This window comes from Juglans microcarpa x Juglans regia, chromosome 4D (assembly GCF_004785595.1).
Source record: "Juglans microcarpa x Juglans regia isolate MS1-56 chromosome 4D, Jm3101_v1.0, whole genome shotgun sequence".
Classification (NCBI taxonomy): domain Eukaryota; kingdom Viridiplantae; phylum Streptophyta; class Magnoliopsida; order Fagales; family Juglandaceae; genus Juglans; species Juglans microcarpa x Juglans regia.
The window spans coordinates 30,271,306-30,287,370 of NC_054600.1; the positions used below are offsets into that span (position 1 = coordinate 30,271,306).

Here is a 16,065-nt window from a genome sequence, read left to right on the forward strand (position 1 = left end):
GAATATTATCCTTTATCTATATATATACTTCATTATGAAAACAAATTAGGCCATTGATGTCAAAATAAACATCATATTTTATAAAATATTCAAGAGTAATATATCATCATGATTTGCTACTTCTATTCCAATTTCATTATTGTCCGAAAAATTTGTACATTTTGAGTAAGATTTTTTTTAATAAAACTTCTATATTTACTTTTTTTTTTAAAACCAAATTTTACCATTTAAGATTGATTTTATTTCAGATAAAAAATTATCCATCTTTAATATTAACTAATATTTTTTCTATAGTTTATTTTTCAGGGTCATAATATATATATTTTTTATTTGGAGGCCCACTCAAAATGGCCTTAGGCAGTGGCCTTAGTTGCCTACCCCTTGAGCCGACCTTAGATCCGGGCATGGAATCGTTGGTCGATTAGTTGTTTGGGAAGTTAGATGGATGAGAAATTGGTATCTCAACTCAAAAAATTTTCATAATCGTTTTTAAACATTCGAACATAAAAATATTTAATAATTTCCAATTTTTAATTTTTAATTTTCTCATATAATTATTACAAATTTTTCAAAACTTCTCAAGAATTCAATTTTTTAAACTTTTAAAATAAAAATAATATTAAAAAATTATTTGAACTTTATAATATTTTTATTCAAATTTTTATATTTTCTTTTCCAAAACCTAATAAATTATCTTTAACTCAAACCATTTCACAAAATTCTTATCTCATTTCATTATCCAATATTGTCCTAAAGACTGTTTTTGGTTAGTGAAGTAGTCTCGGACTACTTTATTACTATTCATAATTAATTCATTATTATTCACAAATTATTCATTACTATTTATAGATAATCTGAAGTCATCTAAATATTCAAACATAGTCTAAGGCATCATTTCAACGTTGAAATAAGACGAAAAATCTGTAAATATTTAATAAAATGATTTATAAATAATAGTGAAATGATTTAATTGATTTCACTTAAATGAGAGCTAGAGAGAGCATGCATCTAGTTAAATTCTTTTACACTACGTTTGGATGTTGAGTTGAGTTTAATTCTGAATGAATAATAGTGAGTTGAGATGATGGAGTGAGTTTTGAGGGGTCTACCTAAGATAAGTTTGTGTTTGGATGTTAAGATGCGTTTAGATATATTTATGAGAAGTTAAAAAATGTTATGGGTCTCTCATGTAAATAAGTGTTGAATTGAAAAAGGTCGTGGGTTCCACGTGTAAAGATATTTTGAGTTGAAATGAGTTTAATAATTTGAGAGTTGAGTGTTTAAATGTTAGACTCAGTTTAAAATTAGAATAAACTGAATTGATTTCAGTTGAATTTGTCAACTAAACATGTCCTTACTTTTTAGTTATTTATTTTTCTTAATATTTTAATTTTTTTAGATGTGACATATCACATTGGCTTTTTAAATGTCATGACAAAAAAAGATTTAAAAGTAAAATATATAGATTAATTAGTCTAAAGATCAAATTATAAGAATTATTTTAATATTTAGATTGTATTTGGATAGTAAGGTGATATCAGATATTTTGTGAATAATAGTGAATAAAATATTTATTTATTATTATTTTATTATTACTTTCTATCTTTTTATTATTATTATTATTATTCAATATTCTATCTAAATCATCTTAAAAAATAAATAAACATTCTACGATGCCGTCCGTTCATTCATGGGATACAATACCGCGTTTGCATCACTACATGAGCAGCGTGAGTGCGAAAGTAACAAACGGCCAATAAAGAGCCAAGAGGGTGGTGACTGAAAAGAAAGAAAAATTCTATTTATGGGACACGCACGTATCCCGCCGGTCGCGGTGTGGCCTACACGTAAAGCTTTCACGTTTCGCACACCAACACATCGACGCGACGACGCGCCAGGGTGGGACCTTCCCCCTCTTCGGTCCCACTACTCCCTCGCCGCCTCCTCCAAGTTTTTTTGTGACGCCACGTCGACTCTTATCGTCGTCACGCATATACACACTACAACTTCTTTGATCTGTAAAAACGAATCATTCCGTTAAGTTCTATTTTTTTTTTTTTTAGAATAATGTATTTCTTTCTTTAATGATAGAGAGAAATTAAAAAAAAAAAAAAAACATTTTCATGAAACCAAGTCCCCCCCCCCTCCCCACTCAAACCCATTACAAATTAAATATTATATTTAATGACGTTTATGATGTGTTCTGTATCAACTTAAAAACAAAATGTTCTGTATCAACTTAAAAATCAAATAATTTATAAATATTAAATAATATATAAAATTTTAAAGTGAGACTTTCATTCTTATTAACCCACATAATCTAACTATATATTAAACAAACATACTTTAAACTTATAAGAATTAAAGAGGTTATATCAATAAAGATTAGATAATATATCATTTTAACAATTAGTAACATTTTTTGTTTCCATTCTATAACTCTTTTTTTTTTTTTTCTCTCTATATCTGATTTTTTCATTTAATAATTAAATAATTTCACATTTAAAAATTTTAACAACCAATGCGAGTTCGAAGATGAATTATAAATTTTTATAATCTTCTGTCCTAAATATATCTTAATTTAGAGAAATATATACATATTATATAAATTTCATAATACTAAATGTTGAATATACACTATTTAGAAAAAAAAAATATACGAAAAGTGTCGTATCAAGTTTTTTTGGGAAATTGTAAATATCATCTAGACAAAAAATTATTGGAAACTCCTCATCGGAGATAGCCTTTGCGGCTATGGACCGTGCCGAGCTTAAGGCGGGCCTTGAGAATGATTAACTTGCAGTAATTCCGGTTGAAAATTTGTCTTAGAACCGCTTGTAACTTGGATTGAATTGAAATAAATTAAGTTTAGTATAATTTTAAATTGAGTTTAATATTTAAATATTAAATGTGTGTTTGGAGGTTAAAGTGAGTTGAGTTGAGTTGAGTTGAGATGATAAAATATTATTAGAATATTATTTTTTAATATTATTATTATTTTAAGATTTGAAAAAATTAAATTGTTTATTATATTTTTTATTAGAATTTGAAAAAGTTGTAATGATGAGTTGAGAGGAGTTAATGAACCAAACGAAACCTAAATTTTTAAATCATTAAACTTATGTCAACTTAAAATTTTTTTACATATAGAATTTATAATTTTTCTCAACTCAACACCTATTTATACGTGAGACTTATAATTTTTTTTAACTTCTCATAAATACATTTAAATTTATCGTAACATCCACATATATTTAAACTTATTTTAAGTGTGTTCTCTAAAACTCACTCTATCTTCTCAAGTCACTATTATTTATAAAAAATTAAATTCATTTCAACTCAATTCAACAATCAAACGAGACCTGATTACTGCATTTTGAATCCCGAAAGCTCCTCATTTCGTCTCCACAATCCCTAAACCGACGACAGATACATCATGGGGAAAAAAACAGTGCAAAAGAAATTGGTTATTTTTGTTATTATTAAATTTTTTGGAGCAACAAGAAAAATTGAGTTATTATTACGAATGTGCGAGTGCGTGGAAATATTAAATAAGTGGAGCCAGCGAGAGCAATAGCTCGTGCAAGTGCAAGGGAGGTGTATGGAATTATGAATTGAATAAAGGACGCAAAAAAATTGGCAATAAAGGAGGAGTCTTTGGAGTTTGGAGTCCGACAAATAAGACGCAAGTCAAATATAATCCATACCCATATCTTTCATATAATTTTTTAGGCACTCCTCTTTTGTCTTCCTCTCTCTGTATCAGATCTACCATACATACGCAACTACGTGACAGCAAGTAAAAGGCCCGTGCATTGAAATGTTCTAAGAGGGGAAGGTGATTCACCAAAATCTGCAGGATATTCGGGAGAGTCAATTCCGCGGGGAGCTTCCTCTCTGTTTCTTTTTAGTTTGTCCAGATAAACTATGCTGTGAATGGGGATTTTGTACGCTTGACATTAATAATATTTAGAGAATCAGGTAATTAACGGGGGAGACTTGAAGACTGTACATCATTTATAACAAGAATAATAATTTTAGCTAGTTTACAGGGGTTGGAAATATTTTTCTTCTTACATTTATTATGGTGATGCCCATTTTTGTTACTGTATTTTGGATGGTTTTCCTGATTTAAAAAAGAAAAAAAAATTATAAAGCAAACAACTTGTTTTCAAGCTGTGTTCGTGATTGGATCGGTACGAAGTCTGGTCATTGCTGCTCTCGCACTGTTTGTGCCTCTCTCTTCCACTTCTCTGAAGCTTTCAGTACGGCGAAAGAGAGTGAGAGAAAGAGCCAAAGAAAGACAATAGTGGGTGTTTGTGGCTTAACCAAACAAGCCACTCATGAATTCACGCTGATTTTCAGGGTTTCCCTCTCTGTCTCCCTCTCCAGCTCTACCACCCATAGAGCAAGGTAATGTTTGATTTTCGACTACTTTCTCCCACTTTTGCTTGATACGTTTTCTATCTTGATCTGATTTTTAAATAATGTCTCGTAGTTTTTATTATCGATTGAATTGATATAAATGGGATATGTGGTCGTATTTTCCGGGTCCGGTTCAGATTTTAGTAGGATATAGTGAACCAAGGTGAAGCTTTTAAAGGAAATGGTGTGCCGTTTTGTGACTTCGGGGCCATGGGACTAACTGAAGGTGTTTTTTTTTTTGTTATGTTATGGGGAAATGTTTCTGATTTAGTTTCCCTACGTTTTCTCGGAATCTCAATTACTGTTTTTTCCTTTTCTGGGTGACGAAAGTTTCTCCTTCTTGTTGATTCGATTTGTGCTCGGATCGTAAATTGTGAACTGTATGCAAGGACACAATTACCTTATACTTCATTTTTTAGCTCATTCGAGTGAAAAACTATTCTGTGTTTGCATGCTTCTTAAGATTTGATTTTTTTTGGTGTAACGTTTCTCGGCATCTCTGATTCATGGGTTTTAACTCGTTTTTTGAGGGGGGATTTCTTCATTTCTTTTTACTGTGGACTCTGTTAGAGTGAAAGTATTTCCTGGGTTTCTCAGTTTGTTTATGAATTGTCTTTTTTTTTTTTTTTTTCTTTTCCCTATTGCAAATTTTTCATGTGGTTGGGTTTCCAGGTCAGAGGATGTCCAGGCCTCTGCATAGAGGTGCATCTGGACCACGGATCTCTGGTAGCAGCAATGATTTGTGCGACTCTCAAATGAAAGATAAAACAGAAAAGGAAGAGTTGGATAGAAGAGGTTCTTATCATAGTTGTTTATTCCTGAAGTTTCCTTTCCGGTTACTTCTCCCAGACAATTATACTCCCAAATATGGTATGGCGGAGAATGACTTTGCATCTGATTCCTTGGTCGTTGGAACTCAGCGAAGTAGGCACAGATTGACAATGTTGCTTTTAAAGTTCAGTCTGATATTGATTGTAATTCTTGCACTCACTGGATCCTTTTGGTGGGCGATTTCTATCTCTACAACTTCGAGAGGTCACATATTCCATGGCTATAGGCGACTCCAAGAGCAACTTGTTTTAGACTTGTGGGATGTCGGGGAGCTTTCTCTGGGTTCCTCAAGGTTGAAAGAGTTGGAATTCTGTTCTCAGGAGTTTGAAAATCATGTTCCTTGCTTCAATGTTTCGGCCAATCTTGCTTTGAGCCATTCTGATAGCAATGAATTCGACAGGTTCTGTGGGCATGAACCAAGGCAAAATTGTTTGGTTGTTCCACCACTAAATTACAAGATTCCTCTCAGGTGGCCTACTGGAAGAGATGTCATATGGTTTGCAAATGTCCAAATTACCGCACAGGAGGTAATGTCCTCTGGAAGCTTGACCAAGAGGTGAGCAGAGCCTCTTATTAACTCAATTCTCTTATATGAACTTGCATTCTCCTTGAATTTTCTTTTATTTCTTCATCTCACATGGTTGCAGGATGATGATGTTGGACGAAGAGCAGATCTCCTTCCGTTCTGCTTCTTTCATGTTTGATGGCATTGAAGATTACTCGCATCAAATTGCAGAAATGATTGGTCTGCGAAATGAATCCAACTTCATTCGTGCTGGGGTAAGTGGTTATTTACTTTATGTTCAAATCCACATGTCAAACATGTTTTTTGTTTTATTCTTTTGGTTTTCCTTCCCTGTCATCCATTTTGTAGTCATATTCCTTTGTATATAACTCTCTGGCCTCGTGATGACTTACTTATTGGCATGCACCTATTTTTATAAACTGTTGGGGTCCATGCTAAATCACCACCCTGGATGTAGGGTATGCCTTTTGAAAAATAAAGAGAGTTATGGATCTTTTCGTCCAGGTTGGTGTGTACTGTTTGATTTGTCAAACATGGCAGATCATTTTATGGTTTACGTTGCAATCATTTTGACATGATGGTTAGCATCATATTTTAGCATTTCTTTCTCCATTCTATTTATTAAAGCCCTAAATTTGGGGATTGTGCTGTATATACATGTGCCGATGCAGTATGCTTACTAATATCCTTCTAGCTATGGACATGGTCTCTTTCAAATTGAACCAGTTCTCAAATACTTGGACACTGTCTTCCCTTATCTGAAATCATGATTCAATGTGATTACCTCCTAAATCTTGCAGGTTAGAACCATCCTGGATATAGGATGTGGTTATGGTAGCTTTGGAGCACATCTCTTTTCCAATGAACTCTTAACCATGTGCATTGCAAACTATGAGGCTTTGGGCAGTCAAGTTCAACTCACTCTTGAAAGGGGTCTTCCTGCAATGATTGGTTCCTTTATTTCGAAACAGTTACCATATCCGTCTCTCTCTTTTGATATGTTGCATTGCGCACGATGCGGCATTGATTGGGACCAAAAAGGTAACAATTCGAGGTTAAATGTCAAACAGATATTAGATCAAGGACATGATTTATTTTTAATCGGTAAATCAAGGACATAATTGAATAAAGATTCATGAAGTCATTGGCTATATATGGGAATGTTTATCCACAAAGGCAAAGATGCCTCTTCTACAAATTCGCCTTCCTTTACATTTTTTTCCCAATAAGATACTAGATTTCTGGTGTCCAAGTTACTAATGAAAATTTTCAAAAACTTTAGAATTGTTAAATCATGGAGGCTTCATTTTTTTGATGTGAAACATATTGGAGAGTGTTTTTTAATCAGAAACATTTGCTAACGCTTGGCTTTTGAGTTGGTCTTATTAACCTACATTCATATTATGTGGTACAGATGGTATTTACCTGATTGAAGTTGATAGAGTATTAAAACCGGGTGGATACTTCGTCTGGACATCTCCAGATACCAATTTCCAAGGAGTAATCCATACCAAAGAGCATAAAAAAATGGGGAAGTTCGTTCATGATTTTGCAGAAAACCTTTGCTGGGAGATGTTGTCACAACAAGAAGAAACTATTGTATGGAAAAAGACCAGTAAAAGGAATTGTTATAGTTCAAGGTAAGACTACTAGCATTACCTCTATAAAAAAAAAAAAGACTTCTAGCATAGGATACACAGTGAACACCCACCCACCCACCCACCCACCCACCCACACACATATCTGTGTGCATGTAGTTCTATATGTAGGTGGACATGGATATTGTAGAATATGGGTGGTCTAGTTTCTAAGTATTAAAAGCTAGTCTTGATTGGTAGCATGACCTGCTTGTGTACAGGAAACCTGGTTTGGGCCTTTCTATATGCAGCAAAAGTAATGATGTCGAGTCTCCATATTATCGACCACTACAGGCTTGCATAGGTGGAACTCAGAGCCGCCGATGGATTCCAATTGAAGAGAGGGCAGCCTGGCCATCGAGAGCTAACTTGAATAAGAGGGAACTTGCTCTCCATGGTAATTCGTACATTTGGTCAAAACTTCGAAGCAGCAAACTAACGATAATAAATTAAAATATAAATTGCAGAGAAGGAAAATCTTTACCCATGTTCCTTTGCCTCATTATATTCCATGTTTAAATGTTTTGTCAGGTCTACACCTGGAAGAATATGCTGATGATACTGATCACTGGAAAACAGCAGTCCGTAACTATTGGTCTCTTCTGTCACCATTAATATTCTCAGATCATCCAAAGAGACCTGGTGATGAGGATCCCTCACCACCTTATAACATGCTTAGAAATGTGCTAGACATGAATGCTAACTTTGGCGGTTTCAATTCTGCATTATTGGAAGCTAAGAAGTCTGTGTGGGTCATGAACGTGGTCCCTACAAATGGACCCAACTATCTTCCCTTGATCATGGATAGGGGTTTTGTAGGTGTATTGCACGATTGGTAATGCCTCGTACCGTTTATTTTTCTCAGTATATATTATACATGTTGGTATTGGACTCTCAACCAAATATTATTTAATTGCTCCACGGCTTCATCTATATGCAAGGATAGTATATTGGTGAATTAGTTTAGTTAGTGAGGTCATGTATCGATCAAGTTACATGTTATATGTCTGCTTTATAACTGGAGAAATAAAACATTCATGAGGAAGTGCATCGATTTGAGTTTTATAGCCATTCCAATAAATTGGAGCTTTTGATTTAGTTTGGAATTGTGATGAACAAGTTTCTGAAAATCGTGTTGCATGCAAATGAATATACCTTCATACAAGAAACAGAGCACAGTTCAAGGAACCTATGAAAGAGTGAGTGTTTTTTTTATGAATAATAAAACTAGATGGTATACACATGTAGAGTATCTGAATGCATGAGCCTAAGTAAGAAAAGAGGCTAATGCTATGAAAAAATGAGTGTTATTGCAGAATGATACTTTCAAGTGGTAAATATGATTATAGGGAATTAATTTATCATTTGCTTCATGAAAAAGTCGGTCACCATATTGTGCTTCTATCTAGCAATATTATAAATAATCTATGCTATATTTATTGTTTTGTCTTGTATTTATGATATAATTTCGTTTCCCTTCAGGTGTGAATCTTTTCCAACATATCCTAGAACTTATGACTTGGTCCATGCAGCAGGACTTCTATCCCTTGAGATTGGTGAGCCGCGCAGGTGTACCACGCTTGATCTGTTCTCTGAGCTTGATAGATTACTTCGTCCAGAGGTACCGAAACATTGACTTTTTTGTAATTCTTTCTATATTTTGATCAAGGGCAGCTTCGAAATCAATTGCCATAGGATTTTCTATTGATCCTCAAATGCTCATCCCCAAGGCTTCTTTAAGCACTACTTGAACATGTCATATTTTGAAAACTATTTTTTTATCGGTTAAAACTGACAGTAAAAAGTCATGGACATTTATAGTCCATTACAAACAATGGCCCCCCCCACCCATAAGAACAATGTTTTAAAGAAGAAAACTTTAGCTCCTTCATTGTTCTCTCGCGGTTTTCGAACCTTCTATCATTTCGCTCCCGCCAAATTTATCAACACATACAAATAAAAACCATTTTCCAGATTGTTGCAACTTGTGGATTACTTCGGAGCCCTCTCCTGCTTGCTAGAAAATCCACCAATCTAAGAGGCATGACCCATGATAATCCAATTCCTACAAAAAAGTCATCCCACATGGTCCTGGCCACCTCGCAATGTAGAAACAGATGATCTACTGATTCACCATTCTTCTTACACATGCAACACCAGTCCAACATCATTACCCGACGTTTTCTTAAATTATTTGTAGTGAGAATTTTGTCTAATGATGATGTCCAAACAAAAAAAATTGCTTTGGAAGGAACTTTTGTATGCCAAATACTCTTCCATGAGAATGTGGGCATGCCTGGGCTCGTTAAAATATTTTAAAAACTAGAACACAAGGAATTTGCTACTTGTTCAATAAAACTATGGAAAAAGGCGTGCAAGTTGCATTATGTTAAAAAATTTGATGAGTGAGGACCTATTGTCTAAATTGATAGCATTGGCTCGTATTACATTTTCTGCAACTTTACATGTCGGTTATTTATTAATAAAATAATAGGCAGGGAAAATGCAGTTGATCAATACTCTAATAAGAGAGTAAACACTGTATTGAGTGATGTAAAAGAACATGCTGCTTGAACCAATGTTACTAGTTCATCTTCTGTTGACAAATTCCTATATGTTTATGATGAGTCACAGAGGTTCATGGAATTTATAAAAAGACAGAATCATGTCCGGGTGTAGAAGGAAAAAAATTGGAATTATAAAACAGGGTTTGGGGATCCCAGATGAGTTTTATTTGGAGGCTTTGTTTGGAAACCTTGTGAAAATTGAATAAGTTCAATTTGTTTCCAATATCATTTGACTGTGAGAAAACCCAACTCAAGAATAATGCAGCTAGAGAAAATCCAACGCTCAGTACATATATTAATAAGAAGATTGTCGATATTTAAGGAAACCTTTGATAGTTATATGTTGGAAAAATTGCTGTCTTGGATTGTCTTTGCGTTTGCTCTATCTGGTTAAATATGCTGGCATTCATGGTTGCTCTGCAGGGTTGGGTGATATTCCGCGACACTGCTGCCCTTATTGAATCAGTGAGAGCTCTAACGACAAGGCTAAAGTGGGAAGCGCGTGTTGTAGAAGTGGAAAATAACAGTGACGAGAGACTTCTTATTTGCCAGAAACCTTTCTTCAAGAGACAAGCAAACTAATTACGAGTTTTCAAAGGGTGCCCAAGAAGCGACATCGTAGTATCAGTATTTATTTTCTGGGTGTTAATTAATCTTTCATAAAGCTCCTCCATGAAAGAAGGATTGAGAATTTTTTGAACAGAAGAATCAAGAAAACAGAGAGATAGAGAGACAGAAAAGAATCTGTTGTGGAATTGACCACAACTACTATGTAGCCGCAAGGCTTACATAGGTCCATGTAAGTAGCGCAGAACAAGTCAGAAGTACAGGATGGGATTTAATTTTCCATGTGATGTCACATTATAACTATACAACCACATGATTAAGATTGTGAAGATAATTACAGAATAATCCACGGCTGTTTGCTTAGTATATAAAATGCTTGGCAGTGCATTTTTTGTTGAAAGAATTTGTTTTCTTATGTAATCTTTTTTCCCTCATCAGCAAGGTGAATTATGTTCACCAGTGATTAACCCCATCGTTATAGGTCAATTTTACTTCATGTTTGTAACATTCACATCGAATTATCTTTAAAGCTAGCAGTGTGGTCTTTTCTTAGAAAGGAGACTTTTTTTCTGTACATTCCAATCTTAATCACTGGAATTATTAAGGCAGTTTATGGAATGATTCCATGGCTTGAGGACAGTTTCCCACTTTTAAGGCAGTTTGGTTCGGAGGCTCTTGCATTCTTTTTGGTGTTGTACTTTTTCTAAGTCTAAGATTCAAATTCTCATTGATGCAAATAATTTTTAGGGATCATCGGAGAATTTCCACTTGATCTTGAAGCAAGTAAAAAATAAAAAAATAAAAATCTATGACCATGTTCTCATGGGCATGAATGATATATACTGAAGGGAAAAAAGAAGATTGAAGTAGAAGATCATCTAAATTGATTATAAATTGTCCAAAGCCGTGTCTCAAATCATGCTCCGATCAAATTTACGATCCAATATGATTATAAAAAAGAAAACATAATATTTTGTACAAAGTTGATGCTCTTAGTGAATCAAAGCAAACAAGAAATTAAAGATCTTCTTCCTTTTTTTTTTAAAGATCTCGACACTGCATTACATTGCATTTCTACGACCCCGCATTGAACTACCAAACCCACATTTACCACAACACATCACTTTAGAAAACTGAAATATTGAATAGATTCCAGGAGAACGTGAAAGAATCTAATGGGATGAAGAAGCCTGTGCAGATGGAGCAATCCTTAGGGATAAGTTCTGATGAGTTCGGTTCTTTGACCTGTTCTTGCTTTTCTGCGCAATACTTGCACTGCTCTTATGTCCAATGGCAGAAAGTGACCTGCCCTGGCTCACTCTCTTCCCTGCTTTTCTAGAAGAGCTCGAACTGCTGTTCCCGCCGAGTGCAGCTTTGGCTACACTGTCCGTCAGCACCTCTCTTGCCCTCTGTGGTTTAATTGGCTGCTTGTTCAGGTACACTAGCTTTGGAAGGAGATCACAAACTGCTTTGCGCAGCTGGTCATCACTGATGTTGTTCTGGATCGAATTCCCCAGAAGATTTAGTGCCTGCAGAGTGTTGTAGTTGGCTACGAGCTGGCCCAGTGCTTTTGTTGTCGTTATTTTGTTGAAGCTGAGGTCCAGGACTGTTAACTTCAATAGCCTATGTAGCCCCTCAACATCACTAATCTTGTTCCCAGCAAGATAGAGCTCCTTGATTAATGTACAGTTCGACAACCCTGATCAAGTGAGTGAAAATCTAGTAAGTTCATATTCAAACTGTCTAATGTTTATAAAAGTTAGATACAAGCTCATAGGTCAAGCACAAACAGTACAAATACCATGTCCAATTCTAGAAATGCGGTTGTAACTGAGATCAAGCACCCACAGTCGAGTCAGTTCTCTTAGTCCTTCAATGGTACCGATCTTGTTTCTCGACAAATTGAGTGTGTGAATGCCCTTTGGAAGAGATCCGGGAGTAATTTGGACTACAATTTGAGGGAAAAAAAAAAAAAACCAATTAGCTCAATTATGACTTCAGGGTGGGTAACCTATGAATATTTTCTGCTGTGTTGGGAGGGACATTACCTATGCAGTTATTTGATAAGTTGACGGATCGAAGACTGGAGAAGCTTGAAATGGTGGGGATAGCTTTTAAGCCAATACCAGAAATGTGAGCCACAGTAGATAATGAATTCAGAGACTGGATGATACTATTAGCATGCAAAATCTCTGCCGCCAGATTGATGCCATGCCTCCCACGGATCAATTGAGTTGTGTTTCTTGCTGGTGATCTACCATTCTCAGTAGAGGGGGGGAAGAGAATTCCATCATCATTTCCATGGCTATCATTTCCTAAAAATGGATTTTCGATTTCGAGATCTTTCACCCACTCTTCCACTCTTGCAATGGGGGACGATTCTGAAGGGAAAGCGACCCATTGGTTCGCTTGCCACAAACCAGAAACTCCGTTATGAAAAGTATCCCAGCTCTTGAAAACATTATTGTTCAAGGAATCTCCAGTAAATGATCCCGGTGATGCCACCTTGCTCGATTCTATAACTCGACTCGGTTCAAGTGTATCTGAAGAGTACCCACCTTGAGGTTTCAAAGCAGCACTAGTAGGAAGTGACCGGGAGGATTTCAGGGTCCGGGCATTGTGCAAGTTTCTATGGCTCCAGAGGAACAATTTCCACCACGATCTTCTACTCCTAGAGGGGAGAACTTGGCTTGAAGAATGCTTCTTCAACATCACCCTGTCCGCACTGAAGTGGGTCGTTTCAGATCTGGGGCTGCCTGTGTCAACATTCTCCCTCACCTTTTCAGATAACTCCTGCAACTCTTCAAAAGACTGCGACTTAGAAGGAGGCAACCGATCAGCCATCTCCCTAAAAACAGTCCTTGTTTCAACATTGGAGCAGGAGCGCTGAAGTTTTGGGGAACGCCCAAACTCTGCTTTTGTATTGCCAGGATCACTAACATGTCCGTTTTGATTCATATCAATACCCTTCTCACTCTCTTTCTCAATCTTGTCATCGAAATGGTCTTTCACCTGTGTATCAGGATCAAATGAATAGCATAAATCAAAGTTTTTGTTTCTGGAATATGAATCTTTGTCCCCAGAAATATCTTCATGAGCCGACAGATCGAGGTCAGAGAAATCCCTCTTGATAGAGGACTTCTCTTCATGCTCGTCCTCCCCTTCATAAGCTATCTCCGCTGCCTCAACCCCAACAGGACTTTCATGGCTCATAACCTTGACGCTGCACTGAGAGTTGTTAGGATACGGTACCGCAACGCTGAAAGTCGTCAATTTCAACTCTTCATTTTCAGAAGATTTCACCGGGTGTTCGATCTTGACTTGCAGGGTTTGCAAACCCTTGCGTTCACCATTTTCCAGGGATTCCGCATCCCCCTGAAGCGAATAAATGAAAGACGATGAAGTTATAAAATCGAAAGATAGACGGATTCCAGTTCTTTCAAAAAAATAACATATATTAACTCAGAATACGACTGATTCTCACCTTATCTTTCTTCTTCCTTCCAACACGTAAAATGAAGCAGCTAAATTTTGCCATTTTAGCAGACAGGCTTGCTTAAATCCTCGAGAGAATGGAAGCTCTAATTTTCTCTTTCCTCTTGGTTCTTGTTCGTCTACGCTACTGCTGCTCACATCTCTAATGGCGGATACTTTAACTATGGCAGAGAGATTCTCTATAAACAAAGATTACATCGGAGTTTTTTTTTTTTTTTTTTCTCTCTCTTTTTGAATCAAAAGTTAGCCGTAATCAATGGGAAGGCGTGAAACTAATGACAGAGTCCGACTCGAACACGAACGGAGACTGGGAAAGAAAGGACCAGCGCATGCCCTGGATCGAGAAAATTTCTCTATCGTGTCGGCCAGAGTTGTATTCGCAGCAGCTTCTCTCCAGAAGCTTCACCAAACAACGTTTCTTCAAAAACTTTCCTGGTTGAGTGCCAAAAAATGAAATCACAAAGAAAACCAAGCAGACCCCATATAAGAAAGCTCCAGAACGGGACAACCCATTGAACAAAAGAGAGAGAATTACCGCTCAAAAATTTTTTTTTTTTTTAGTAATTAAAGAAGTAATTTTAAATATATTGATATATTTTTTTTATTTTTTAAAAGATATTTAAATATATTAAAATAATATAAAATAAAAAATAAAATAAAAAAACAAAACAAAACCACTAACGGCACGTTAGCGGTAAAAATGAGACGGCATAATAGTTCACTCTAAACAAAACATGCACCGTGTCAAGCTTTTGCGATTGCAAACATTAAACCCATGTCAAGAAAACTCCAACGAAACAACCCAAAACACGATCCTTATCCGATACACAATTAAACCATACGGGCTACGTAGAGAAATTCAAAACCCACTCTATACAAAACGACCTTTATCGATTTGGAAACAAGAAAGCGCCTCATCAACGTAAGTATAAAAGAAAAATACCCAGAGGCTATTGAAAGAGAAAATAATCATGTACAGAAAGCTAAAGAAAAACCATGGGGTTATGGTCTGAAAGTGGTACCTTATGAAGCTGAACTCCGCCAGCTTGTCAATTGAACCTTAAACTGCAGCAGTTTTCGGCTGTACAACTCAGGTCAGGTGACAGTTTAACCTCGTAGATCACGACCAAGAAGACTAACACGAGAGAAATAGAGAGATCTGGCGGGTGGTGGCAGTTGAGTCTTCATTTGTTTTGCTTTTCTTTTTATGTTCACTTCTGTTGGGTATGAGCTGGGAGTTCGAAGTAGGGACGGAAATTAAAGACCGGAAATGCGTAGAGTAAATTTGTAAAATAAAAAGAGCGAGCGCAACGCATACTCTCCTGTAACGCGGAGTCTAGAACGCCGGCATACATTCTTTATAGGATGCCTATAATATAATGAAATGAATAATGTTACTATGTTGTTCTATTTTATTCTTTCAATTCGATTGTCCATATTTTCTTTTTAATACTTTTTTATTTTATTTACAAATTAAAAAAGTGACTATTAATATATTAATATTTTTATATTTTTTAAAACTATTAAAAAGATATAAAAAAATTAAAAAAAATTAAATTTTGTAAAATTGTCCAGCTGTTACTGCTGAGAGACACCCTAGCCAGCATTCTAAGGAAATACAACATAATTACAGTGGGAACATCGCCACTGCTGCTTTTGAATTTCTGAGCAGGCACCAGCTTTCAATGTTTTGAATATCAAACTGGATGTCGTATTAATCAAGGCACTAAAATGAAATATTTTAGTATTAGTACTGTTTCAAGATAGCGTTTCGGGATAACGTTTCGGGATAGTCGATCTATAAATAAATTATATATATAAATATATATAAAGATTATATTTCAAAATAATAGTTTATATATAAATAAATTATATACAAATATATATATATATAAATTATAAATAGTCTAGTCTGAATTGGAGCTTAAAAAATAAGCTTGTAGTTTGAAAAAAAAAAAAATGGTACCGGTACCAGCTGGTACCGACCGGTACGGTCGGTACAGAACATGTATAGTAC

At 35.5% G+C, this 16,065-nt stretch overlaps 2 protein-coding genes across 2 annotated transcripts; one reads left to right on the forward strand and one right to left on the reverse strand.

Annotated features, from left to right (window-relative positions):
- The first annotated feature begins 3,691 nt into the window (after positions 1–3,691).
- On the forward strand, positions 3,692–10,953 carry LOC121261613 (probable pectin methyltransferase QUA2). Its single transcript, XM_041164060.1, has 9 exons — positions 3,692–4,413; positions 5,098–5,812; positions 5,904–6,036; positions 6,583–6,823; positions 7,197–7,422; positions 7,641–7,816; positions 7,951–8,254; positions 8,902–9,040; positions 10,410–10,953. Exons 2-9 carry the CDS (start codon positions 5,106–5,108, stop codon positions 10,566–10,568), a joined length of 2,085 nt encoding a protein of 694 aa, XP_041019994.1. The 5' UTR covers positions 3,692–4,413; positions 5,098–5,105; the 3' UTR covers positions 10,569–10,953.
- Positions 10,954–11,472: 519 nt separating this feature from the next.
- Positions 11,473–15,394, reverse strand: LOC121261614. The gene is made up of 5 exons (XM_041164061.1): positions 15,071–15,394; positions 14,038–14,480; positions 12,602–13,928; positions 12,355–12,501; positions 11,473–12,252 (listed from the first exon to the last, which is right to left on the reverse strand). Exons 2-5 carry the CDS (start codon positions 14,089–14,091, stop codon positions 11,726–11,728), a joined length of 2,055 nt encoding a protein of 684 aa, XP_041019995.1. The 5' UTR covers positions 14,092–14,480; positions 15,071–15,394; the 3' UTR covers positions 11,473–11,725.
- Positions 15,395–16,065: the final 671 nt, after the last annotated feature.